This window comes from Dictyostelium discoideum (assembly GCF_000004695.1).
Source record: "Dictyostelium discoideum AX4 chromosome 1 chromosome, whole genome shotgun sequence".
Classification (NCBI taxonomy): Eukaryota; Evosea; class Eumycetozoa; order Dictyosteliales; family Dictyosteliaceae; genus Dictyostelium; species Dictyostelium discoideum.
The window spans coordinates 2,402,920-2,429,456 of record NC_007087.3 but is presented as its reverse complement, the minus strand read 5'-3'; the positions used below and the strand labels follow the sequence as shown (position 1 = coordinate 2,429,456).

Sequence of the window (26,537 nt, the reverse complement as noted above, 5' to 3'; positions counted from 1 at the left end):
TTTCAAAGAATTAACGTGATCACACCCTGTCCCAAAATTAATATGACGATACACACAGACTTTCTTTCTTTCGCATTCTAAAATGAAATCGAATAAATTTCATTCTTTTCGACGATGGTTTATTTTCAATGTTTAGAATTTATTTTTAATATTTAAACTCTTTAATAATTTTAATTTTTATTAACCAATCAAATATAAATTAATTTATACATATAATAAATATAAATTAACAAATAATAGTATTAAATAGAAATCATAAATTAATAATCACTAATAAATAATCATAAATTAATAATCAGTAATAAATAATCATAAATTAAAAAATCATTTTTAAAAAAAAATAAAAAATATATATATAAAAAAAAGAATGACAAAATTAAAAGTTGGAAATATTGCACCAGATTTTGAAGCTAAAAATTATTTAGGTCAAACAGTTACATTAAAAGAATTTAAAGAAAAGAGTCAACCAATCGTTTTATATTTTTATCCAAAAGATAATAGTCCAGTATGTACAAAAGGTAAGTTAGTTAATATTATTACATAATACAATAAACTTAAATGTTTTTTTTCTTTTTTTTTAATATACTAATAATAAATAACCTTTTAAATATAATAATATCACCAACATACATACATACATACCTACACACATACATATATCAATATAGAGAGTTGCGAATTTAGAGATAAATATCAAAAGTTTATAGAAGCAGGCGCAGAAGTAATTGGAGTCAGTAGCGATGGCGAAGATAGTCATAAATCATTCGTTTCAAAATATTCATTACCATTCACATTATTAACAGATAAACATAGTAAATTAGCCAAATTATATGGTGTCAACGGTATATTATTACCAGGTAGAAAAACATTTATAATCGATAAACATGGTATTATAGCAGGTATTCATGATGGTTTACTCAGCTCAACTTCTCATATCGATGAATCTTTAAAAATAATAGAAAAATTAAAATCACAAATCTAAATAATAATTTTTATAATAAATTGCACATATCCACCCACCTTTGTAATTTTTTTTTGTTTTATAATATTCCAAATAACTCCAATAATTCTTAAAGTTTAAATAATTTTAAAAGTTTTAAACTTTTTTTTTTTTAAAATAAAAAAAAATTAAAATAAATAAATAAACAAATAAATAAAGAAAACAACTTATATTATAAAATATTTTTATAAAAATAAAAAAACAGTCACTTTACTAATTATTTTTATTTTTTGTATTTTTTTAATTATATTTCAATAAAGGTTCAAAAATTATTATAGTCAGCGCCACAGTCTTAAAAAAAAAAAAAAAAAAAACAATAAAACAATTAAAAAAAAAATTATTAATTAAAAAATTAGTCTTGTGGTGGTTTATTTTTCAATGACACCTTAGCGAAGTGTATCACCAAATATTTTTCGATGATACCTTGGCAAAGTTTATTACCCATTTGGTTTTCGATGACACCTTAGCAAAGTGTATTACACATTTGGTTTTTTTTTTTTTTTTTTTTTTTTTTTTGAATTGGATAACGCAATTATTAGTTGCTTCTCCTTGAGATGTTAGATCTCATTTTATTTTATTTTTTTTTTTTTTTTACAGGGTCTCTAAAAGAGGGGTTAGTTTACTTTTTTTTTTTTTTTTTTTTTTTTGTTTCGAATTTTGAATTGTATTATTACTTTTGATTAAAACATCTTTTTTGTCCAAACTTTTTTCTAAATCTTTTTTTATTTTATCGTCTGGTTCGTGATTGATGTTTATGACGTATTTGAATTGTTTTTTTTTTAATTGAGTTTTATCCACAATTTCGCTTATTTTTTGTAGGCATTTGTGTTGCTTAATATTTGTGGTGTTGTTTGTGATTTTCATTTTATTTTCTTTCTATTTTTTATATTTTTCTTTAAAAAGTTAAAAATCTGGAAATTTTCTGATTAACTTGGGTTCCCAGGTTTTTTTTTTTTTTTTTTTTTTTTTTTTTTTTTTTTTTTTTTTTTTTTTTTTTATTTATTTATAGAAAGTACTGAGTGAATTATTGTATTTTTTGAGATGTTTAGGAAGTTCTATTGCGTGAAGAGGTGAGTTCCATTGTCTGCTAAATTGTAATAGCTTTAGCGAGATTAGTGAGTCTAATTTATTTTGTTCTTCTGGCCGTTGCTTTGATTTGATTCTTAATGTTTTGTTTATAACCGCTTGTGTCCTGTCCCATGCAGCTCTTTGTGTTTTAATTAGTTCACGTATGACTTGTTGTCTGTGAATTATTATTTCTTTTTCATCGTGAATGAGTTTATTTCTTTTGTGCCAGATTTTATCGAATATAATAGCTATTAAATTGGCTACTAGTGCAATTTGTAGATGGTTTAAAATCTTCACATTCCAGGTGTGAGTGGTGTGTCCACACTTAGTTAGGGTGTAGTTGAAGATTTCTTGTGTGTTTTTGATGTGGGCTTTGCAGTTGAAGAATATATGTTCTGAGGTCTCATCTTCCCCACACTGTTGGCATGGCATGTTGTATATTTTTGGTAGTGCTTTCAGTGTGTATCTCCATAATAGATCTCTACCTTTCATGTTTATTATTTTTTTGATTTCTTTAAATGGAAGGTGTTTGCTATTAATTTTGGTCATTATTTCTTTTTGGCCAGGAGTTGGTATGAATTTGTTGTGTTCAGGAGATTGAGTTGTCATCATATCTTCGTATATTTTTTTTAATTTTGGGAGGTGTTCGTAATGTGTTTGTTTATTTTGTGGAGTTTTTAATTGGGTCCATGCTTGCTTGCATTGCCAGTGTAGTTGTAGTTGATTTTGTTTTGTTGTTGTTTTGTTGTTGTTGTTGTTTTTGAGTTCCTCTTCCCACAGTTTTATATATGAACTAGGAGTGTTACTTACTCTTTGGTGGAGGTATCTTTCGAATAACCATGCTTTCTGTGCTAGTTCTCTTGTCTTCAGGTTCCATAAGTTTAGGCCACCATTGATATAGTTGTTTTGTCTTCTTTGTAGTGAAAGAGAGTTTTTAGATTTTGTGTTGAAAACGAATTTTACGATGTTATTTTCAATACTATTGTGTTGTGGTGTGGTGTTGATGTAAGTGTGGAACGTTAACTGAGATAGTGCATATGTTTTTGCCATTATGAGTCTGCCCATATAGGTTGATGAAGTTGAGTTCCATGTTACTAGTTTAGCTCTGATGTTGTCTGAGATTGTATTGATTTTGGATTTGATACCCTTATTGTTGAAGTCAAAGCCGAGGTACCTTTCGTTTGATTTTATGACGGTGTATAGCGTTCTGGTGTTCCATTTGAAAGTGATACACGAGCATTTGGTTTGGTTTATTTTTGCGCTGGTTGCTTGGCAAAACTTCTTGATCCATTCATTCATGAGGAAATGGTCCATAAAGTTGTATGCTATTGTTGCTGTATCATCGGCGAACTGTAGTATTTTAATGGTTTCTTTGGTTACACCATTGATGCAGCGGTCATTTATTATAGTAGTTGCCATGCATTCAACCACTAATGCGAAGATAGTGGGAGAGATAGGATCACCTTGTTTGGTTCCTCTTTTTGATGTAAAGCTTTTAGATAATGAGTTATTGATGTACACTGATGTTTCTGATTCATTGAGTAAGTTCATTATTGTGAGGACCATTTTGAGTGGTAGTTTAAAAGGACAATTTATAACCACTCTAAGACCAAAAATATGTATACGGATTTCGATTGGTATAAATCACTCACAGAAATAGAATGGGTAATAGAAAATGAAGGATGTAAACTAATTAAATCTGAAATTAAAGGCGAAACTCTAATTATCAAAACAGTGAAAAGAGTCGTAGAAGAATATGATACTATCATTGAACTAGACAATCTAACATTAATTGGTCACTCCAACAAAGGATGGAGAGATCAAACCTCATTACCAGAAAATCAAGAAGAAAACAAAAATAAAAAACAATCAGATGAACAACAACCAAAATCTACATCAGAACAAATACCAAAACAAGGAAAAAGAACAATCATTATCCCACCAATCACCTCCTCATCTAATGATAAAACATTTATGGCCCTAGATGATACAGCTCAAAAGGTAATAGATGCATCACTAGAAAACGTAGATGAACTAACAAGAATAGAGAATGAGATCAATACCCAATCGATAAAAAATCAAGAAATTAAAACAAAATCAGAAAAACCTATTGAACCACCATCTCCATACAATACACCAATAAAGTAAAAAGATGGCTTTTTAAGATAGTTTATTTATTTATTTATTTGTTTTTTAAGTCTTTTTTATATGAAAAATGAAATAATCAAAAAAAGAGATTGTTGTTGTTGTTTGTTTTTTTTCGATCTGATTATTTTTTGCTTTTTTTTGAAAATTTTGCTACGCAAAATTCTCAAAACGAAACAAATAATAAATTACAATAAAGTAAAAAGATGGCTTTTTAAGATAGTTTATTTATTTATTTATTTGTTTTTTAAGTCTTTTTTATATGAAAAATGAAATAATCAAAAAAAGAGATTGTTGTTGTTGTTTGTTTTTTTTCGATCTCCTTTACACATTTGGTTAAATGAAGTGTATTACCCATTTGGTTTTCGATGACACCTTAGCAAAGTGGTTAATGCGGCGCCCTGCTAAGGCGTTCTCTTCGGAGGCGCAGGTTCGAACCCTGCAGGTGTCGATCTATCTTTTTATCTTTTTTTTATCACGTAATAAAATAATAAAAAAAAAAAAAAAAAAAAAAAAAAAAAAAAAAAAAAAATACATAAAAAAATAAAAAAAAAAAAAAAAAAAATGAACAATAACTTTTTCAATCTCATCAGTAACAAATTTGTATTCAATGAAGATTCCTTGAAGGTCTGATCACAGGTAAAAAAAAAAAAAAAAAAAAAAAAAAAAAAAAAAAAAAAAAAAAAAAAGTATTCAATGAAGAATTACTAAATAACTCAACATATAAAATCAGACTATACTACCCAAATACAGCAGAATTAAATAGTAATACTCTCAAATTCATTGACAATACACTCCTCAAAGATAAAACAATAATTAGAAAATCAAAAGGTATAACAGTGTTGGGTAGAATTCTAAAAGAAAATTTGAAACATCTACACGATTCATTTTGCACATTTCAAATAAAGGATGAGGATGGAATATATAGAATTCAAAGATTCATCCCATACTTTCCTAATCACCACTACCTCCACTTCCATACCTTCACAAAAAATATAACAAAAGCAATAACAAAAGAAGATGTACAAACAAACATGGGAGTAGAAGCAGAGGAAGTTGATGAATGCAACGTTAAAATTATGAATGATGTGCACAGATATTCAGCAATAATACTATTCAACAAATCAACAAATACAAATATAATCAATAATCAAATTCAATCATATAAAAACAACAACAATCAAATTAAAGTATACTTCTGTGAATCTATTAGTAGAGAAGATAGGGAGGAAGCTAAAAAGAAAAACAAAAAACAAACAACAACCAATCAACCTAACAATAATACAAATATAATACAAGGTAATAATAATAATAATAATAATAATAATAATAATAATAATAATAATAATAATAATAATACCAATAACTCCAATAACTCCAATAACTCCAACAACAACAACAATAATAATAACAACAGCAATAATAACAACGACAAAAATGTCAACAACAACAACAAAACAATCATCACAAATAAATTAAACAACTCAAATACAACAAACAATATTACTACACAAACAAAACCAAGTGGTGGTCAACCACCAAATGGTAACCCAACCCTATCAAGAGGATGGAAAAATTAAAAATTTTATTATGGAATTGCAGAGGTAGTTCAAGCCCTCTCTCAAATAAAAAAGCTGAAGAAACGATCAAGAGAATAGGTCCCCAAATCACATTACTTACAGAAACAAACGGTTCAACATTCAATCATTATAAATCAATGTTCAACTATGAAAGGATAGATCATGGAAACGGTAAAGGCACTGGTGTATCAATAGAGAATAGAAATTTAAGCACTGGCTATCTAACAGTAAATTTCAAAGATACAGAAGGTAGAATATTATCAGTTAAATTCAATTCGTATATCAACATCAACATCCTTTTAATTTATGCCCCAGCATCAATACCTAGAAGAAATGCATTCATTATAGCAGCAAAGAATCTCATTAAAGATCAAAAAATCAAACATGACATCATTGCAGGTGACTTTAATGCAGACCACAACAACAATTCACACTATGGTATTGGTATCAGAAGTATAATTGAAGAAAGCAACCTGAAAGATATAGGTGCAAACAACAATATCGCAACTTTTTCAAGATCTAATAGCAGATTGGACAGAATTTATTGTAAACCAACAATGGTGGGTTCAAACCCGCTAAGGGTGCATGAAGATATTTACAACAAATCTGACCACACACCTATTTCAATAGATTTAAAAATGAATAACAATAGCGCAAACGATATCAACATCAACAACATCAAAATTGAAAAACTCCCGTGGACATTATGCAAAGAAACATTGGCTGATCCAACAATTCATGAAGAAATCTCGCAAATCATAGAAAACAACAAACAATACATCAACACACTAGATGACTGGATCCACTTTAAGAATTATACAATCAGGCACCATCTCAAAAAGCAACAGAACTTGATAAAAAAGGAAAAAAACAAAAAGAAGAGTAGGTTACATAGATTAATTGAAAGAGAAGATTTATACCCTGGTCAAAGAAAGCAACTAGAAGACGAAATGGAAGAGTTATTGAAAGAAGAAGAAGCAAATAAACAATGGGAAACCAAATTGAAACTTCACTTAAACCAAGAAACTCCAAGTAGATATCTAACAAGTAAACTAAAGAAAAGGAAAAAGGACAGATCCATATTCCAAATTAAAAATAAAGATGGAACAATTGTATCAGAAAAAGTTGAAATAGCCAAATGCTTCTTAGAATTCTATCAAGAACAATACGATGAAAAACCAGATAATGAAAGTAAACACAAGGAACTATTGGATAAATGGATAGTGGACAAACAATACATTTCCAGACTATCATTAGATAGTGCAATCACACCAAAAGAAGTCAATAATGCAATTAAAAATTCTAATCCACACAAATCTCCAGGACTAGATGGAATCAATGCTGCATTATATAGAAACCACTCTGCATCACTTTCAACAATCTTAGCAAAAGTATTTAATGATACATTAACTAATCAAAAAGAAATCAATCCCAACTTCAAAGAAGGATTTATCACAACACTATTCAAGAAAGGAGACGAACTACAAATAGCTAATAGAAGACCAATTACTCTACTCAATACGGACTACAAACTATTAAGTAAGATCATCAACAACCGTTTACTTGCAGTTACAAAGAAAATAATAAACAAATTTCAAAATGGGTTTGTTCCAAATCGTTACATCCAAGATAATATTCAAATAATGAAGGAGGTAATCGAAAGAGCAAACAAATCAAGAAATAGTACTACGTTAATCACATTCTTCGATTTCAACAAAGCTTTCGACTCAATTAGCCACAAAAGTATCAGAAGAACATTGAGCCACATTGGCATACCAAAAACGATAGTAGAATTAATAATGAATCTATTAAAAGAAACAACGAATAAGATCAAGATAAATGACTTCCTGGTGGGACACATTACAGTTAACAGAGGCACAAAACAAGGAGATCCATTATCACCAACAATATTTGCACTTGTAATGGAAGCACTACTAATTGATATACTTAAAGAAATCGAAATTAAAGGATTTAAATTATCAGACCAGAAAAGAATCAAGCTAACAGCATTCGCAGATGATATGTCAACTTTCAACAACTCAGCAGAAGAATTAAAATTAGTATTGGACAAAATCAACAACTACTGTCTAGGTACATCTTCAAAACTTAATCAAGAGAAAACTGTTATGATATGCATTGGTAATATACCACCAAACCTCCCATTTAAGATTAGTGAAGCTCCAGAAAGATACTTGGGTCTCAATTTCACGAAAGTGGGCCTCAATTCAAAAATCACATCAATCATCAACTCAATCAAAGATAGCTTAAACAATTGGAAAAGTCAAGCAACTACAATAAGAGCAAAGATGACAATTGTCAAAACATATGCGCTATCGAGATTATCCTACCATCAATATCTAGACTCACTAAATGAATCACACATTACTGAACTAAACAATATCATTAAATGGTTCCTCTTCTCCGCAATTAAAAATACATACACAGAAGAACATAAATATAGAACATTAATGACAATGGATAGAGCATACGGTGATTGGAAAGAAGGTGGAATTAAGATGTGGGACTTAGGTATCAGACAAGTAGCATTCAAAGTTTGGAACATGAATAGATTATTACACATTATCAAGATAAAAGCATGCAACATACTACAAGAATGGTATATGGAACAAATCAGCAACAGCAAATATATATCAATTGGATTAAGAGAGATGGTAGACAGATGGAAAGATTTTAGAAACAACTTTGCACCACAACACAATAAACTAAAATCACTACCTGATTGTATCAAAGGTCAAAACAAAAAGCCACTTCAACTTAAAGAAATCTATAACATGTTAATCACTCACAAATACAAATCAATAAGAAAAACAGATGGACAAAAAAATCTAATTTCAATAAATAACATCAACATACCATCCATCTTCCAACATATCAACCACATATCACATCAAAAAGGTAGAAATACACTATTCAGATTTTTCTCAAGGTCACTTCCTGGAATCAACTATGAACGTAACGTACCATGCAAAATCTGTAACAATATAATCCGTGACCCATACACTCACCTTTTTATAGACTGTATGCAAGTAAAAGAAATAGAAAACATAATAATTTCAACATTCAACAATCTCTCATTCTTCAAGATCAGAAATTGGGATCTCAATTCACTAGATATTAGCAAAACAAATAAAAAAGAAAGAATCTACCCAAATTTAATCGGCATAATTATACATCAACTATGGAGAATAATTTGTCACAAACTATTCAATCAAGACGAATCTAAAACTCCACCCTCATTTGATCCAACATTAATTGAAAAAGAACTAACCAACTTAATTAAAATAGAGAAATTCATTTTAATAAAGAAGATCGAAAGGAGTGAAACAATATACAAATTAAATAACAGAGACCAATTAATAATCAACTTCAACACATCATGGCATAACCCGAACACTCCAAACCCAATTCCATTATAATAAAAAAAAAAAAAAAAAAAAAAAAAAAAACAAGTAGTAGTAATCATAATATAACCAAAAATATCAACATATAACAATATAAAAATTTAAAAATTTAAAAATCTAAAAATTTAAAAATGTAATAAAATATAACAATACACCGCTTTTAGGTAAAAAAAAAAAAAATCTACACCTCCATCATATTCCACTTCATTTGGGTAATAACAACTACAACAACAACAATACTTTACAAGAATGGTACATGGAGCAATTAAGTAAAAAAAAAGCCCACACTTCAACCCTCAACGATATGTGCAGACACTGGGGTGTATTCAGAGTCAAATTTTACCAAAACCATCCAAAGATAAATGAACTTCCAGGCTGTATAAGAAACGACAATAACGAACCACTAAAACTGAAAGAAATTTACGAACTCATGATCAAAGACAGACACCCAACACCAAGAAGAACAGAATGGCAGAAGTTATGGGCGGTGAGATACAACACAGCAATACCCAAAGTATTCATAAACATCAACAGCATTTCTCACCAAAAAGGTAGAAACACCCTCTTCAGATTCTTCTCAAGATCACTTCCAGGTATCAACCACGAAAGAGACACCAGATGCAAGATCTGGGGCCACCTATTCAGAGACCCTTATTCTCACCTCTTCACTCTATGCCAAGATATCCTATATATTGAAAAAACCATCATATCAACAGTTAACAAATTATCATTCATCAAAATCCACAGATGGTCAATGGATACCTTAGACATATCAAAATACAACAGAACTGAGAGAATCTTCCCCAATCTCATAGGAATAATAGCACACCAATTATGGAAGATAATCTGTCACAAATTGTTCAACACTGATGAAAGCAAACCAGAGCCAAAATTCCAGCAAAAGGTCATAGAAACAGAATTACTAAATCTCATCGAAACTGAAAAATTCATCACACTAAAGAAAATCAAACACGACGAAGCAATACTAAAAAACACCAATCAAGATCTTCACAAATACAAATTCAACAAAGCCTGGCAAACCCCAGCAATTCCGAACCCTCTTCCAATTTAAGTAGTAGTAAAAAAAAAAAAAAAAAAAAAAAAAAAAAAAAAATATAATATAGTTTAAAAAATTTAATACAATTGAATAATAAAAATAAAATCGTTTAACAAACACCGCCGAAAAGACACAAGGACATTCCTTGAAGGTCTGATCACAGGTAAAAAAAAAAAAAAAACTTCATTTGGGTATGGATATGCAAAATTCAATTCAACCCCACCATCTCACAATCAGACAAAATTGAATCACTTCAAGAACTAATAAAAAACGAAATAATAAACAAAAAATGGCTCGGAATCATCAACCTTGAACTTTCCAAAACACAACTTCACCACAAGAAACCAACACTGCACTAACTGGATCAACAAATTCAAACAATCCTGGAAAGCTTCACACATCGACAACTCATTCCAACTCATAAACTTCTAAAAAAAATAACTAAAAAATAAAAAATAAATAAACATTAAGCAAAAGGTATATTACTTTACAATAAAAAAAAAAAAAAATTTTATCTTTTTTTATCTTTTTTTATCTTTTTTTATCTTTTTTTATCTTTTTTTATCTTTTTTTTAATTTATATATAATTTATCTATAAATTTAACAATTTTTTTTATCTTTTTTATCTTTTTAATAAGTTTGGATAATCATAATATTAATGGAATCAATAAATATTTACAGTGAAAAGATTTAAGATATCATTAAAACACTCACAGATGGCTTATCAAATAATAGAGGAGAATATCCCAGAAGTTTTTAATTACTAAAATTAATAAAAATTATTAAACCAAAAAAAAAAAAAAAAAAAAAAAAAAAAAAAAAAAAAAAAAAATTAATAAATTATTGCATCTGTATAATTTATTTAATTTTTTTTTTATTTTTTTATTTTTTTTTTATTTTTTTTTATTGGTTTATCATTTGAAAAAGAATTTGAATGTTGATAAATGGTGTATGGGGAGATTAAGAATAAAAAAAAAAATTAAAATTAAATTAGTTTTCCTATTTTACCATTTTTATTATTAATATTAATTAATAATAGATCTATTATTTTCCAATTTAGAAATTTTTTTGATTGATAAAAAAATAGGAAAAAAAAAAAAAAAAAAAAAAAAAGTAAAAACTCCTTTTTAGGACAAATCTAAATAATTTTAAATAGGAAATAATAAAAATTTTTATCAGAGTATAAATAGACTTTTTTTTTTTTTTTATTTTTTTTTTTTCACTCCAAACCAAAAAATCAAAACAAATAAAATGAAATAGTATTATTTCAAAAAAAAAAAGATATTAAAAGATTTAAGATAGAATTATATAGAAAAAAAAGGTAAATAAAAAGTTAAAAAAAGTGAAAAAAAAAAAAAAAAAAATAAATTTTCTAATTTTATTTTTAAAAAATAAAGGAAAAAGAAAATGTAGTAATATGACATGCATCATAACCCAATCTAATTGGTAGAGGAAAGATTTATCTATGCACTATACCATTTAGAAAAGTTATTATTCATACCAATACTATCATATTCAAAGGGAAATAAAAAATGATAATCAATATTAATCTAATGTCAGAGAAAGGAAAGATTTATCTATGCACTATGACATTACTAAAATAGATGACCATATCATTCCCCCCCCTAAATTTTCCAATAAGCCTAAAAAGAATTTTCAAATAAAATTACATTTCAAAAACAAATTTAATTAAAATTAAATAACTTTTTTTTTACAAATTATAAAATATTACATGATTTATTATTATTGTTTTCATATCTTTGTTTTATTAGTTTTGGAGAAATTGTTTGTGAATGACCTTTTTCAATTATTTGTTTAAATAAAATTTCAAATGGTTCGTTTATATTGATAGAATCTTTGGCAGAAACATTTTGAAATGAAGTTATTGATTTTGAATCACAAAATAGTTTAGATTTTATTGGATCAATTTTAATATCATTAACTAAATCACATTTATTACCAATGATAACAATTGTTGAATTATTTGAATTTGGTGATTTATTTATAATTTCATTGATCCAAAATTGTAAATTATTAAATGATTCTTGATTGGTACAATCATATAATAACATAAAACCATGTGCACCTCTATAATAGGCTTGTGTTATTGATCTAAACCTTTCACAACTATTTGCATCCCAAATTTGAATTTTATAATATTTACCATTTACAATACCATAATCTCTTATAACAAAATCAACACCAATTGATGATACTCCTAATTCAAATTCATTATAATGGTATCTTCTTAAAACTGAACCTTTACCAGTTTTATAATCACCCAACATTAAAACTTTAATTAATTCATAATCATCATCTGCATTCCTTGTTGGTATTGTTGTTGTTGTTGTTGTTGCTGTAGTTTTTTCTTTCATTTAGTGTAAAAAAAAAAAAAAAAAAATTTTTAAACTAAAAAATTAAAAATAAATATAAAAACTATTCGATATCAAAAAAAAAAAAAAAAAAAAAAAAAACCAATAAAAAACCAATAAAAAAAATAATTTTAATTCTTTTAAATTCTTTCTTTGAATAAATATTTTTAAATTTTCAAACTTTTTTTTTTTTTTAACTGTTTTAATTTATTTTAAAAAAATCTTTAATTCATAGATAAAATGGTTTGTTAATGTTCTTGGATTCAAATACCAAAAAAAAAAAAAAAAAAAAATAATCAAAAATAAAACTCTTCCAAATCTTTTATGTATTTTATCCGCCAACTCCCATCAATATGAATTTCTTAAGAAAAAGTAGACTTTAAGTATTTTATTATTTACCATTCATTTTTTATAATTATTTTTAAAAGAGAATATAATTATTGATTTGGTTTATTATTTATTTTTTATTAAATATTTTAAATAATTTATTTAAAATTAAAGAATTATTGATATTAATTGGTGAATTATTATAAAACAAAAAAAATATACAATGATAAGTGGATATGTACAATTTATTATAAAAATTATTATTTAGATTTGTGATTTTAATTTTTCAATTATTTTTAAAGATTCATCGATATGAGAAGTTGAGCTGAGTAAACCATCATGAATACCAGCTATAATACCATGTTTATCAATTATAAATGTTTTTCTACCTGGTAATAATATACCATTGACACCATATAATTTGGCTAATTTACTATGTTTATCTGTTAATAATGTGAATGGTAATGAATATTTTGAAACGAATGATTTATGACTATCTTCGCCATCGCTACTGACTCCAATTACTTCTGCGCCTGCTTCTATAAACTTTTGATATTTATCTCTAAATTCACAACTATCTATATTGATATATGTATGTATGTATGTATGTATGTATGTATGTATGTATGTATGTATGTATGTATGTATGTATGTTGGTAATTTTATTATATTTAAAAGGTTATTTTATTATTAGTATATTAAAAAAAAAAACATTTAAGTTTATTGAATTATGTAATAATATAAATTGACTTACCTTTTGTACATACTGGACTATTATCTTTTGGATAAAAATATAAAACGATTGGTTGACTCTTTTCTTTAAATTCTTTTAATGTAACTGTTTGACCTAAATAGTTTTTAGCTTCAAAATCTGGTGCAATATTTCCAACTTTTAATTTTGTCATTCTTTTTTTATATATATATTTTTTTTTAAAAAAAAAATGATTTTTAATTTATGATTATTTATATTATTTATTAATTTATAATTATTTATATTTATATTAATTTATGTTTAACTGATTAACAAAAATTAAAATCAAAGAGTTTAAATATTAAAAATAAATTTAAAATATCAAAACAAACTATCATCCTAAAGAAAAAATTGGTTCGATTTCATTTTAGAATGTGTGAAAAGAATTTTATGTTTTTTCAAAACTTTAATGAAAATATGTATTATTTTTTTCAAATATTTATTTTTTTATTTATTTTATTTTATTATTTAATTTTAATTAAATTTGTTTTTTGAAATGCTGTTTTATTTAAAAATTCTAAGGTTTATTCAATAAACTTTATTGAATTTTTTTTTAGGGAGTTATATGGCCATATATTTTCGTAATGTCATAGTGCATAGATAAATCTTTCCTTTCTCTGACAATAGATTAATATTGATCATTTTTTATTTCCCTTTGGATATGATAGTTTTGATATGAACATTAATTTTTCTAAATGATATAGTGCTTAGATAAATCTTTCCTTTCTTACAATTGGATTGGGTTATGATACATATCATATTACTACATTTTCTTTTGAAATAACCACTTTTAAATTCTTTTTTCTATATTTTTTTTAATAAAATTAGATTTATTTATTTTATTTTTATTTTTATTTTTTTTTTTAATCACTTTTTTACCTTTTTTTTTTTTTTTTTTTTTTTTTTTTTTTTAATTTTTTTAATATAACTTCTCTAATATTTGATATACCTTCTGTGGTTATTGATGTTTTAATAATACACATATTTCAGATTTTCTATTGCAAATATAACCAGCAGGTAAATTATTAATATTAATAGTTTATCATCTAAAGATTTTAAAGTTTTAAGATCATTTTCATTAAAAGCTGTAAAATTTTTAATTATTATTATTATTATTATTATTATTATTATTATTATTATTATTATTATTATTATTATTATTATTATTATTATTATTATTATTATTATTATTATTATTATTATTATTTTTATTATTAAATTGTGCTCATAAACAAAAAATTTATATAAAATCTGTTCCGATTTGTTAATCTTGTTAATTAGTTTTTATTTTTAAATTATAGATTTGATTACTAATTTATTAATTATTTATATTATTTTTAATTCTTGCACCCATGAAAATTTAGCTGTTATCGAGAATTATTTTGTATATAATACAACAGGAATCGAACCTGTTATTCAGGTTTGGAAGTTAAAAATTCGACACCTGCAGGGTTCGAACCTGCGCCTCCGAAGAGAACGCCTTAGCAGGGCGCCGCATTAACCACTTTGCTAAGGTGTCATCGAATATCAAATGGGTAAAATACTTTGCTAAGTTGTCAAGGGAAAGGAAGGTGTTTGCTATTAATTTTGGTAATTATTTCTTTTTGGCCAGGAGTTGGTATGAATTTGTTGTGTTCTGGAGATTGGGTTGTCATCATATCCTCGTATATTTTTTTTAATTTTGGGAGGTTTTCGTAGTGTGTTTGTTTATTTTGTGGAGTTTTTAATTGGGTCCATGCTTGCTTGCATTGCCAGTGTAGTTGATTTTGTTTTGTTGTTGTTGTTTTGTTGTTGTTGTTGTTTTTGAGTTCCTCTTCCCACAGTTTTATATATGAAGTAGGAGTGTTACTTATTCTTTGGTGGAGGTATCTTTTTTTGATTATTTCATTTTTCATATAAAAAGACTAAAAAAAAAAAAAAAATAAAAAAAAAAAAAAAAAAACCTGGCAACCAAGTTAAGCACAAATGCCAACAAAAAATAAGCGAAATTGTGGATAAAACTCAAATAAAAAAAAACAATTCAAATATATCATCAACATCAGTCACGAACTAGACGATAAAATAAAAAAAGATTTAGAAAAAAGTTTGGGAAAAAAAGATGTTTTAATCAAAAGTAATAATACAATTCAAAATTTGAAACAAAAAAAAAAAAAAAAAAAAAAGTAAACTAACCCCTCTTTTAGAGACCCTGTAAAAAACTACAAATAAAATGAGATCTTGCATCTCAAGGAGAAGCAACTAATAATTGCGTTATCCAATTCAAAAAAAAGTTGTTAAGGAATACTAAATGGGTAATACACTTCGCTAAACTGTCATAGATAACCTAATGGGTAAAAAACTTTGCTTGGGTGTCATCGAAAACCAAATGGGTTATACACTTTGCTAAGGTGTCTTCTTTTTAGGGAATAACCCAAAGATGTTTATTTCATTTTTTCAAGGAAAGTAGTAGTAAGTGTAAATTAATATTTAAAGTGTCATGTAAAGTATTAGAGTATTCATTACACTTATTAAATTGTATCGAAGATGGTTCATTCCTATAATTATTATTTCTAAAATTACTTTTAGAAATTATATATATTCTTAAAGTATTTTATAATTTTAATTATCTATTTATTTTTTTATTTATTAATTATAGTTATAATATTAATTTTGAATTCAAAATTCTGTTCAACCTTCCCAGACACAATTAGATTTTATCAGTTTCAATGAATTCAAGATATTTATTCATAACTCCCGTGGTTAAATTTTTTCATTCAAGAAGCTGTGGGCAGGAAATAGAGCATTCTTTACATGTGTAAGGAAAGTGGTCTAATGCAATTTAGTTAACAAGTATATTTTAATTTATTTTTATATTTAACTTAGCTTTTTATATTTTGATAATTTAATCGAAGAGTTTAACCCATTTGGTTTTCAATAACTCCTTAGCATAGTGGTTTATTGTAATTGTATTCACCTATATAAAGCATGTCACCCACAAAAATATAAATTTTTTTTTTTTTTTGAATTGGATAACGCAATTATTATTTGCTTCTCCTTGAGATGCTAGATCTCATTTTATTTTATTTTTTTTTTTTTTACAGGGTCTCTAAAAGAGGGGTTGGTTTACCTTTTTTTTTTTTTTTTTTTTTTTTTTGTTTCGAATTTTGAATTGTATTATTACTTTTGATTAAAACATCTTTTTTGTCCAAACTTTTTTCTAAATCTTTTTTTATTTTATCGTCTGGTTCGTGATTGATGTTTATGACGTATTTGAATTGTTTTTTTTTTAATTGAGTTTTATCCACAATTTCGCTTATTTTTTGTAGGCATTTGTGTTGCTTAATATTTGTGGTGTTGTTTGTGATTTTCATCTTATTTTCTTTCTATTTTTTTTATTTTTCTTTAAAAAGTTAAAAATCTGGAAATTTTCTGATTAACTTGGGTTCCCAGGTTTTTTTTTTTTTTTTTTTTTTTTTTTTTAAGTCTTTTTTATATGAAAAATGAAATAATCAAAAAAAGAGATTGTTGTTGTTTGTTTTTTTCGATCTGATTATTTTTTGCTTTTTTTTTGAAAATTTTGCTACGCAAAATTCTCAAAACGAAACAAATAATAAATTACAATAAAGTAAAAAGATGGCTTTTTAAAATAGTTTATTTATTTATTTATTTGTTTTTTAAGTCTTTTTTATATGAAAAATGAAATAATCAAAAAAAGAGATTGTTGTTGTTTGTTTTTTTCGATCGATCGAAATAAATGGCGGGTTATCAAAGTGTGTCAACCATTTGGTTTTCAATGACTCCTTAGCATAGTGGTTTATTGTAATTGTCTCCAAAACGTAAGAAGTTAGCAGTTGGTCCAGGGTTCAACTCCCTGAGGGGTCTGTCTTTTTTAGAGGATTTTTTTTTTTTTAATTACCAACAATCAATACAACTATTATGGAAATACACATACGACCAACTTTTTGTCAAAATTCAAAAATTAAAAGATCCAAAAGGCCGAGATACAATGCAAAGATTCCATGCTAGATGTCTTCCGATTAATCATCTACACAACAAAGTTTGCCCCATTTGCAACAATGAAATGAATAATGATCCCTATGGTCATTTGTTTTTCAATTGCCAGCACACAATCAACTTCATTAACCACGACAAATTAAAATATTTTATATATAAAAATTGCAATGGAAACAAAAACTGGTCACTAACAAAAAACCAAACAACAAAATTATACACACTCATTTATAAACCACAAACAAACAACAAAGCATTTAAACCAGATCCAACTATCAATATTAATTTTCATTTTGCAGAAAACGCACAATATAAAAAATACAGGTTCAACTGGAATTATATAAACACAAATCTTGATCTAGTCAGAACACATGCATATTGGAACATAATCTCATTAGTTATTCACCAAATATGGATATGGTTATGCAAATCATTATTTGACATCAATATAACTCAATCAATTGACAATTGGAACAACCAAATAAACAACACAACACTAGATTATGATATATTAAAATCAAAATGGCACAAGCTAATAAGATTGGAATATTCAAAAAGGTTATCAAACTTTAACCAATTCTCAATTAAAAACAACCTCACAAAAACTCAAAAAGAAACCCAATGGTCCGAAACCATCAAAAAATTTAAAAAAGAATGGAGCATAAACACTAATGAACCAATTCCAACAATTACACCACCAATTAATTATTAATTACCTAATCTAAAATAACATACTATTTTAAATTCACAAAAACTAAAAAACCTAAAATAAATAAATAAAAATAACATACTAATTGTATACTACAATAGTTTATTTATATCAAAAAAAAAAAAAAAAAAAAAAATTTTTTTAATTTTTTTTTTTTAATTTTTTATTGTAACTGAAAAGATAATGAAATGGTGAGATACAACACAGCAATACCCAAAGTATTCATAAACATCAACAGCATTTCTCACCAAAAAGGTAGAAACACCCTCTTCAGATTCTTCTCAAGATCACTTCCAGGTATCAACCACGAAAGAGACACCAGATGCAAGATCTGTGGCCACCTATTCAGAGACCCTTATTCTCACCTCTTCACTCTATGCCAAGATATCCTATATATTGAAAAAACCATCATATCAACAGTTAACAAATTATCATTCATCAAAATCCACAGATGGTCAATGGATACCTTAGACATATCAAAATACAACAGAACTGAGAGAATCTTCCCCAATCTCATAGGAATAATAGCACACCAATTATGGAAGATAATCTGTCACAAATTGTTCAACACTGATGAAAGCAAACCAGAGCCAAAATTCGAACAAAAGGTCATAGAAACAGAATTACTAAATCTCATCGAAACTGAAAAATTCATCACACTAAAGAAAATCAAACACGACGAAGCAATACTAAAAAACACCAATCAAGATCTTCACAAATACAAATTCAACAAAGCCTGGCAAACTCCAGCAGCTCCGAACCCTCTTCCAATTTAAGTAGTAGTAAAAAAAAAAAAAAAAAAAAAAAAAAAAAAAAAATATAATATAGTTTAAAAAATTTAATACAATTGAATAATAAAAATAAAATCGTTTAACAAACACCGCTGAAAAGACACAAGGACATTCCTTGAAGGTCTGATCACAGGTAAAAAAAAAAAAAAAAAGAAAAGATAATGAAATTTCTTTAAAAAAACTAATAAAAGATTTTTGGCATTGGTGCCATCATTAGTGCCACCAAAAGTTAAAAAATGATGGTTTTAATTAAAAAGAAGTAAAAAATTAGGAATGAAATATTGAAAAAAAAAAAAATTCAAAAATATTTCTGTGATTTTGTGTATTAATACATCAAACGCAAAACATTATTTATCTTTTTTTTTTTTTTTAAATATTCCAAAAAAAAAAAAAAAGGTATTTAAAAAAGATGAAAATAATAATGTTTTTGTAATTTGATCTATTAGAGTAGGTTTGTGTTATTATTAATAAATAATTTAGTTGCTCTTCTTCCCTCTCTTTTTTAAAATTATAAATTTTTTGGTTAGTTATCTTTTAATTTCAGGATTTATCAAATATACCCTCAAATGTTGAACATTAACACAATAATTTATATAAATGATTTATTAGTTAAATAAAATTAGTTAAAAATACTCGCCTAAATTATTGCTCATGTTTTATCAGAATCTTGTAATAGAAAAATAAAATTAAAATAAATAAATAAATATATATAAATAAAAATAAAGTAATAAGTTGATGTTATCGACAAAATCTAAAATTTATTATGAATGTCTTTTACTATTGAAAATTTTTACTTTTTATATTTGAGATTTGAAATTATGTTTATAAGTTTTTCAATCGACATTAAAAACTCACCAAGTGGCTTTTTCCCACCTAGGTGAGAAAAGTCTAATTATAATCATAAATTATTTTAGTTTGAGAGCGAGATTATATCTAATTTAATATGTTGATAAAACATTATTTTATTGTAACAATTTAATTATTACACAATTATATTACAACACTCAAAAGATTAGATTTAGTTATGAACTTTTAAAGAAAAAACAAATCTAAAAATAATAACAATTGTTACCATATAACTTTTCAAAACCTTTACAGGCTTTCAGAAGAACTTTATGTTTTAAATATTTATTTATTTATTTATTTATTTATTTATTTATTTATTTTAAATTTTTTAAAAAACTTTTAAATAAATTATTTAAACTTTAAGAAATATTGGAGTTATTATAAAACGTAAAAATTTACAATTTATTATAAAAAAAAATTACAAAGGTGGGTGGGCATGTACAATTTATTATAAAAATTATTATTTAGATTTGTGATTTTAATTTTTCAATTATTTTTAAAGATTCATCGATATGAGAAGTTGAGCTGAGTAAACCATCATGAATACCAGCTATAATACCATGTTTATCAATTATAAATGTTTTTCTACCTGGTAATAATATACCGTTGACACCATATAACTTGGCTAATTTACTATGTTTATCTGTTAATAATGTGAATGGTAATGAATATTTTGAAACGAATGATTTATGACTATCCTCACCATCGCTACTGACTCCGATTACTTCTGCGCCTGCTTCTATAAACTTTTGATATTTATCTCTAAATTCACAACTCTCTATATTGATATATATGTGTGTGTTTGTATGTATGTATGAATTATTATATTAAAAAGGTTATTTATTATTAGTAATTTAAAAAAAAAAATAAAAAAAAACATTTAATATAAATTGACTTACCTTTTGTACATACTGGACTATTATCTTTTGGATAAAAATATAAAACGATTGGTTGACTCTTTTCTTTAAATTCTTTTAATGTAACTGTTTGACCTAAATAATTTTTAGCTTCAAAATCTGGTGCAATATTTCCAACTTTTAATTTTGTCATTCTTTTTTTTAAATATATATTTTTTTTTAAAAAAATGATTTTTAATTTATGGCTATTTATTTATATTATTAATATATGATTTTTTTAATATTATTATTTATTAATTTATAATTATTTATATTTATTATATGTATATATTAAATTTATGTTTGATTGATTAATAAAAATTAAAATTATTAAAGAGTTTAAATATAAAAATAAAATCAAAACATCGAAAATAAACCATTATCAAAAAGAATGAAATTAATTCGATTTCATTTTAGAATGTGAAAGAAAGAAAGTCTGTATTGTCATAATAATTTTGGGACATGTGTGATTGGGTTAATTCTTTGAAAATTTTTATTAAAAAAAAAAAAAAATTAAAAAATATGACTTTTTTTTTTTTTTTTTTTTTTTTTTTTTTAAGAATGAATATTTTTTAGTTTTAAAGTGGTATCCTTCATTTGGTTTGATTTTTTTTTTTAGCATTGACTTAACCAAAGTTTATTTTATTTTTTTTTTTTTTTTAGATTAATTATTTTCTAGATTTGTAGAAGCTCCAAATGTTGTTTATTTTGTTTATTTATATTTTTAAATTTATAGGATTAGTTAATTAAATATTTCAATAATAAAATAGTATGCTATATTATTTTAGAGTTACTATATCTTAAATAAATTGATCTACAAATACTCTGTTTTGGTAAAACTGTGTTTGGTATAGAATAGTCGTTGATTTTTTGATTTTTAATATTTTTAATTTGCCTGATGTGATTTTTGATGAAGACAGTTTAAAGTTTTCTTAATTAAAGTTTATCCATTTTAGGAAATAACCTTTTTTTTTTTACCTGTGATCAGACCTTCAAGGAATGTCCTTGTGTCTTTTCGGCGGTGTTTGTTAAACGATTTTATTTTTATTATTCAATTGTATTAAATTTTTTAAACTATATTATATTTTTTTTTTTTTTTTTTTTTTTTTTTTTACTACTACTTAAATTGGAAGAGGGTTCGGAACTACTGGGGTTTGCCAGGCTTTGTTGAATTTGTATTTGTGAAGATCTTGATTGGTGTTTTTTAGTATTGCTTCGTCGTGTTTGATTTTCTTTAGTGTGATGAATTTTTCAGTTTCGATGAGATTTAGTAATTCTGTTTCTATGACCTTTTGCTCGAATTTTGGCTCTGGTTTGCTTTCATCAGTGTTGAACAATTTGTGACAGATTATCTTCCATAATTGGTGTGCTATTATTCCTATGAGATTGGGGAAGATTCTCTCAGTTCTGTTGTATTTTGATATGTCTAAGGTTTCCATTGACCATCTGTGGATTTTGATGAATGATAATTTGTTAACTGTTGATATGATGGTTTTTTCAATATCTAGGATATCTTGGCATAGAGTGAAGAGGTGAGAATAAGGGTCTCTGAATAGGTGGCCACAGATCTTGCATCTGGTGTCTCTTTCGTGGTTGATACCTGGAAGTGATCTTGAGAAGAATCTGAAGAGGGTGTTTCTACCTTTTTGGTGAGAAATGCTGTTGATGTTTATGAATACTTTGGGTATTGCTGTGTTGTATCTCACCGCCCATAACTTCTGCCATTCTGTTCTTCTTGGTGTTGGGTGTCTGTCTTTGATCATGAGTTCGTAAATTTCTTTTAGTTTTAGTGGTTCGTCATTGTCGTTTCTTATACAGCCTGGAAGTTCATTTATCTTTGGATGGTTTTGGTAAAATTTGACTCTGAATACACCCCAGTGTCTGCACATATCGTTGAGGGTTGAAGTGTGGGCTTTTTTTCTACTTAATTGCTCCATGTACCATTCTTGTAAGGTATTGTTGTTGTTGTTGTAGTTGTTATGGAGTAGCCTGTTCATGTACCAGATTTTGAATGCTATATGTCTTAGTTCTATATCCCATAATTTTATGCCTCCTTCTTTCCAATCTGCATATGCTCTGTCTATTTTCATCATAGTTTTGTATTTTCTCTCTTCTGTATATGTATTCTTAACTGAGGAGAATAAGAACCATCTGGTCATGTTATTGATTTCCTCAATTTGTTCTTCATTTAGATTATCCATGTATTGATGGTATGTTAATTTGGATAGAACGTATGTTTTGAGAATTGTCATCTTTGCCTTCATCGTTATTGCTTGTGATTTCCATTTGATTAGATTGTTTTTCATTTCTTGGATTAAAGTGTTGTATTTTGAATTTAAACCTGTTTTGGTGAAATTGAGGCCAAGATATCTTTCTGGGACTGTACTCTCTTGGAATGGTAGATCGTGTGGTTTATCTCCTATTGCTATCATTACTGTTTTCTCTTTGTTTAACGATGATGATGTTGCTGAGCAGTACTTTTGGATTTTAGTATTAATTTTCATTAGTTCTTCTGTGGAGTTTGTAAATGTTGCTATGTCGTCAGCAAATGCAGTGAGTTTTAATGATTTGGAATTTGGTAGAGTGAAGCCTTTGATTGTATTATCATTGATGATATCTATTAGAAGTGGTTCTAAAACTAGAGCAAAGATTGTTGGTGATATTGGGTCTCCTTGTTTTGTTCCTCTTCTGATTGTTATTCCATTGACTAAAAAGTCGTTGATCTTTATTTTGTTTTTAGTATCTTTGAGTAGGTTTAGTAGGATCGCTGTGAATTTTGGGGGGATACCAATATGCTCTAATGTTCTTGTGATACTCTTGTGGCTGATTGAATCGAATGCTTTGTTAAAATCGTAAAAGGTAATGAGTGTATTGTTCTTTCTTTTGTTACTTATTTCTATTACTTCCTTCATGATCTGAATATTGTCTTGGATGAACCTGTTTGGAACAAAGCCGTTTTGAAATTTGTTGATAATTTTACTGGTGATATCTAATAATCTACTGTTGAGAATTTTGCTTAAAATTTTGTAATCTGTATTGAGAAGGGTGATTGGTCTTCTATTTGAAATGTTTAGTTCATCTCCTGTTTTGAATATTGTTGTTATTACTCCTTCTTTGAATTTTGTGGGGATTTCTTTCTTATTTGTGAGGAGGTCGTTGAAAGCTATAGTCAATATTCTTGCTATTGAGTTGATGTGGTACTTGTAGAATAGTGCATTGATACCGTCTAAACCTGGAGATTTGTGGATACTTGAAGTTTTGATTGCTTTGGTCACTTCATGTATTCTTAACGGTCTGTCTATCTCGAGTTTCTTGATTAAATCAACGTCTACTTCCCATTTTTCTAATAACTTCTTGTGGGTTTCTTCGTTATCTTCTTTCTCTTCATATTGATCTTGATAGAATTCAACAAATCTTTTTGCTATGTTCTCTTTATCTGATATGGTCTTATTATCTTTATCTTTTATTTGGAATATTGATTTATCTTTGGCTCTGGATTTAAGGATACTTGTGAGGTATTTGCTTGGTGTTTCTTGATGCAGGTGGAGTTTTAATTTGATATCCCATGCTTATTTTAGGAAATAACCAATAATAAAACTAGTTTTATTAATTTTAATTTAAATTTAAAAATGAATAGGTTCAGAATATTTTTGAACTAGAATCGAACCTGCGATTTTTATCCCTTTGGTTTAAAAGGCTCCTATGAGGATCGAACTCATGACCTCTTCCTTACTAGGGAAGCGCAATACCACTATGCTAAGGAGCCATTTTTGAATTTTTGAGATTAAAACAATTTATTTATTTATTTATTTTCAATCTCTTTTTTTGATTATTTCATTTTTCATATAAAAAAGACTTAAAAAACAAATAAATAAATAAATAAACTATTTTAAAAAGCCATCTTTTTACTTTATTGTAATTTATTATTTGTTTCGTTTTGAGAATTTTGCGTAGCAAAATTTTCAAAAAAAAAGCAAAAAATAATCAGATCGAAAAAAACAAACAACAACAACAATCTCTTTTTTTGATTATTTCATTTTTCATATAAAAAAGACTTAAAAAACAAATAAATAAATAAATAAACTATTTTAAAAAGCCATCTTTTTACTTTATTGTAATTTATTATTTGTTTCGTTTTGAGAATTTTGCGTAGCAAAATTTTCAAAAAAAAAGCAAAAAATAATCAGATCGAAAAAAACAAACAACAACAACAATCTCTTTTTTTGATTATTTCATTTTTCATATAAAAAAGACTTAAAAAACAAATAAATAAATAAATAAACTATTTTAAAAAGCCATCTTTTTACTTTATTGTAATTTATTATTTGTTTCGTTTTGAGAATTTTGCGTAGCAAAATTTTCAAAAAAAAAGCAAAAAATAATCAGATCGAAAAAAACAAACAACAACAACAATCTCTTTTTTTGATTATTTCATTTTTCATATAAAAAAGACTTAAAAAACAAATAAATAAATAAATAAACTATTTTAAAAAGCCATCTTTTTACTTTATTGTAATTTATTATTTGTTTCGTTTTGAGAATTTTGCGTAGCAAAATTTTCAAAAAAAAAGCAAAAAATAATCAGATCGAAAAAAACAAACAACAACAACAATCTCTTTTTTTGATTATTTCATTTTTCATATAAAAAAGACTTAAAAAAAAAAAAAAAAAAAAAAAAAAAAAAAAAAAAAAAAAAAACTTGGGAACCAAGTTAATTAGAAAATTTCCAGATTTTTAACTTTTTAAAGAAAAATAAAAAAGATAGAAAGAAAATAAAATGAAAATCACAAACAACACCACAAATATTAAGCAACACAAATGCCTACAAAAAATAAGCGAAATTGTGGATAAAACTCAATTAAAAAAAAAACAATTCAAATACGTCATAAACATCAATCACGAACCAGACGATAAAATAAAAAAAGATTTAGAAAAAAGTTTGGACAAAAAAGATGTTTTAATCAAAAGTAATAATACATTCAAAATTCTCACAGACAGTATTAGTACAGTAATCTATTTTGTAAATATGTTTGATGCAGAATTAAAAGGACAATTTATAACCACTATAAGACCAAAAAATATGTATACAGATTTTGATTGGTATAAATCACTCACAGAAATAGAATGGGTAATAGAAAATGAAGGATGTAAACTAATTAAATCAGAAATTAAAGGCGAAACTCTAATTATCAAAACAGTGAAAAGAGTCGTAGAAGAATTTGACACTATCATTGAACTAGACAATCTAACATTAATTGGACACTCCAACAAAGGATGGAGAGATCAAACCTCATTACCAGAAAATCAAGAAGAAAACAAAAATAAAAAACAATCAGATGAACAACAACCACAATCTACATCAGAACAAATACCAAAACAAGGAAAAAGAACAATCATTATCCCACCAATCACATCCTCATCTAATGATAAAACATTTATGGCCCTAGATGATACAGCTCAAAAGGTAATAGAAGCATCACTAGAAAACGTAGATGAACTAACAAGAATAGAGAATGAGATCAATACACAATCGATAAACAATCAAGAAATTAAAACAAAATCAGAAAAACCTATCGAACCACC

The 26,537-nt window shown here is 26.0% G+C and overlaps 13 protein-coding genes and 4 non-coding genes across 17 annotated transcripts; 10 read left to right on the top strand and 7 right to left on the bottom strand.

Annotated features, from left to right (window-relative positions):
• Positions 1 to 367: 367 nt before the first annotated feature.
• DDB_G0269270 (AhpC/TSA family protein) lies at positions 368 to 982 on the top strand (the record flags this gene model as incomplete). The annotated part of the gene is made up of 2 exons (XM_640745.1): positions 368 to 518; positions 669 to 982. 2 exons carry the CDS (start codon positions 368 to 370, stop codon positions 980 to 982), a joined length of 465 nt encoding a protein of 154 aa, XP_645837.1.
• A 1,017-nt stretch (positions 983 to 1,999) lies between these two features.
• DDB_G0270464 (hypothetical protein) lies at positions 2,000 to 3,619 on the bottom strand (the record flags this gene model as incomplete). Its single annotated transcript, XM_640744.2, has 1 exon — positions 2,000 to 3,619. The coding sequence occupies one exon, from the start codon at positions 3,617 to 3,619 to the stop codon at positions 2,000 to 2,002; it is 1,620 nt and encodes a 539-aa protein (XP_645836.1).
• A 66-nt stretch (positions 3,620 to 3,685) lies between these two features.
• On the top strand, positions 3,686 to 4,216 carry DDB_G0270462 (hypothetical protein; the record flags this gene model as incomplete). Its single annotated transcript, XM_640743.1, has 1 exon — positions 3,686 to 4,216. One exon carries the CDS (start codon positions 3,686 to 3,688, stop codon positions 4,214 to 4,216), a length of 531 nt encoding a protein of 176 aa, XP_645835.1.
• Positions 4,217 to 4,583: 367 nt separating this feature from the next.
• tRNA-Ser-GCU-2 lies at positions 4,584 to 4,664 on the top strand. The gene has a single exon. It is a non-coding gene; the product is annotated as a tRNA-Ser (tRNA).
• Positions 4,665 to 5,247: 583 nt separating this feature from the next.
• DDB_G0269268 (hypothetical protein) lies at positions 5,248 to 5,793 on the top strand (the record flags this gene model as incomplete). The annotated part of the gene is made up of 1 exon (XM_640742.1): positions 5,248 to 5,793. One exon carries the CDS (start codon positions 5,248 to 5,250, stop codon positions 5,791 to 5,793), a length of 546 nt encoding a protein of 181 aa, XP_645834.1.
• Positions 5,794 to 5,930: 137 nt separating this feature from the next.
• DDB_G0269266 (hypothetical protein) lies at positions 5,931 to 9,230 on the top strand (the record flags this gene model as incomplete). The annotated part of the gene is made up of 1 exon (XM_640741.1): positions 5,931 to 9,230. The coding sequence occupies one exon, from the start codon at positions 5,931 to 5,933 to the stop codon at positions 9,228 to 9,230; it is 3,300 nt and encodes a 1,099-aa protein (XP_645833.1).
• A 241-nt stretch (positions 9,231 to 9,471) lies between these two features.
• DDB_G0269264 (hypothetical protein) lies at positions 9,472 to 10,287 on the top strand (the record flags this gene model as incomplete). The annotated part of the gene is made up of 1 exon (XM_640740.1): positions 9,472 to 10,287. One exon carries the CDS (start codon positions 9,472 to 9,474, stop codon positions 10,285 to 10,287), a length of 816 nt encoding a protein of 271 aa, XP_645832.1.
• A 1,703-nt stretch (positions 10,288 to 11,990) lies between these two features.
• On the bottom strand, positions 11,991 to 12,647 carry rabT2 (Rab GTPase; the record flags this gene model as incomplete). Its single annotated transcript, XM_640739.1, has 1 exon — positions 11,991 to 12,647. One exon carries the CDS (start codon positions 12,645 to 12,647, stop codon positions 11,991 to 11,993), a length of 657 nt encoding a protein of 218 aa, XP_645831.1.
• A 588-nt stretch (positions 12,648 to 13,235) lies between these two features.
• DDB_G0269260 (AhpC/TSA family protein) lies at positions 13,236 to 13,876 on the bottom strand (the record flags this gene model as incomplete). The annotated part of the gene is made up of 2 exons (XM_640738.1): positions 13,236 to 13,549; positions 13,726 to 13,876. The coding sequence occupies 2 exons, from the start codon at positions 13,874 to 13,876 to the stop codon at positions 13,236 to 13,238; spliced, it is 465 nt and encodes a 154-aa protein (XP_645830.1).
• A 1,284-nt stretch (positions 13,877 to 15,160) lies between these two features.
• tRNA-Ser-GCU-1 lies at positions 15,161 to 15,241 on the bottom strand. The gene has a single exon. It is a non-coding gene; the product is annotated as a tRNA-Ser (tRNA).
• A 2,255-nt stretch (positions 15,242 to 17,496) lies between these two features.
• Positions 17,497 to 17,583, top strand: tRNA-Trp-CCA-3. The gene has a single exon. It is a non-coding gene; the product is annotated as a tRNA-Trp (tRNA).
• Positions 17,584 to 17,782: 199 nt separating this feature from the next.
• Positions 17,783 to 18,424, top strand: DDB_G0270460 (hypothetical protein; the record flags this gene model as incomplete). The annotated part of the gene is made up of 1 exon (XM_640737.1): positions 17,783 to 18,424. One exon carries the CDS (start codon positions 17,783 to 17,785, stop codon positions 18,422 to 18,424), a length of 642 nt encoding a protein of 213 aa, XP_645829.1.
• Positions 18,425 to 18,609: 185 nt separating this feature from the next.
• Positions 18,610 to 19,197, top strand: DDB_G0269258 (hypothetical protein; the record flags this gene model as incomplete). Its single annotated transcript, XM_640736.1, has 1 exon — positions 18,610 to 19,197. The coding sequence occupies one exon, from the start codon at positions 18,610 to 18,612 to the stop codon at positions 19,195 to 19,197; it is 588 nt and encodes a 195-aa protein (XP_645828.1).
• A 1,325-nt stretch (positions 19,198 to 20,522) lies between these two features.
• DDB_G0269256 (AhpC/TSA family protein) lies at positions 20,523 to 21,108 on the bottom strand (the record flags this gene model as incomplete). The annotated part of the gene is made up of 2 exons (XM_640735.1): positions 20,523 to 20,836; positions 20,958 to 21,108. 2 exons carry the CDS (start codon positions 21,106 to 21,108, stop codon positions 20,523 to 20,525), a joined length of 465 nt encoding a protein of 154 aa, XP_645827.1.
• Positions 21,109 to 22,075: 967 nt separating this feature from the next.
• DDB_G0270458 (hypothetical protein) lies at positions 22,076 to 24,998 on the bottom strand (the record flags this gene model as incomplete). Its single annotated transcript, XM_640734.1, has 3 exons — positions 22,076 to 24,522; positions 24,611 to 24,636; positions 24,955 to 24,998. 3 exons carry the CDS (start codon positions 24,996 to 24,998, stop codon positions 22,076 to 22,078), a joined length of 2,517 nt encoding a protein of 838 aa, XP_645826.1.
• On the bottom strand, positions 24,649 to 24,720 carry tRNA-Thr-AGU-8. Its single transcript has one exon. It is a non-coding gene; the product is annotated as a tRNA-Thr (tRNA).
• Positions 24,999 to 26,034: 1,036 nt separating the features above from the next.
• DDB_G0270840 (hypothetical protein) lies at positions 26,035 to 26,537 on the top strand (the record flags this gene model as incomplete). Its single annotated transcript, XM_640733.1, has 1 exon — positions 26,035 to 26,537. A coding segment is annotated over one exon (503 nt), but the record flags the coding sequence as incomplete, so codon positions are not given.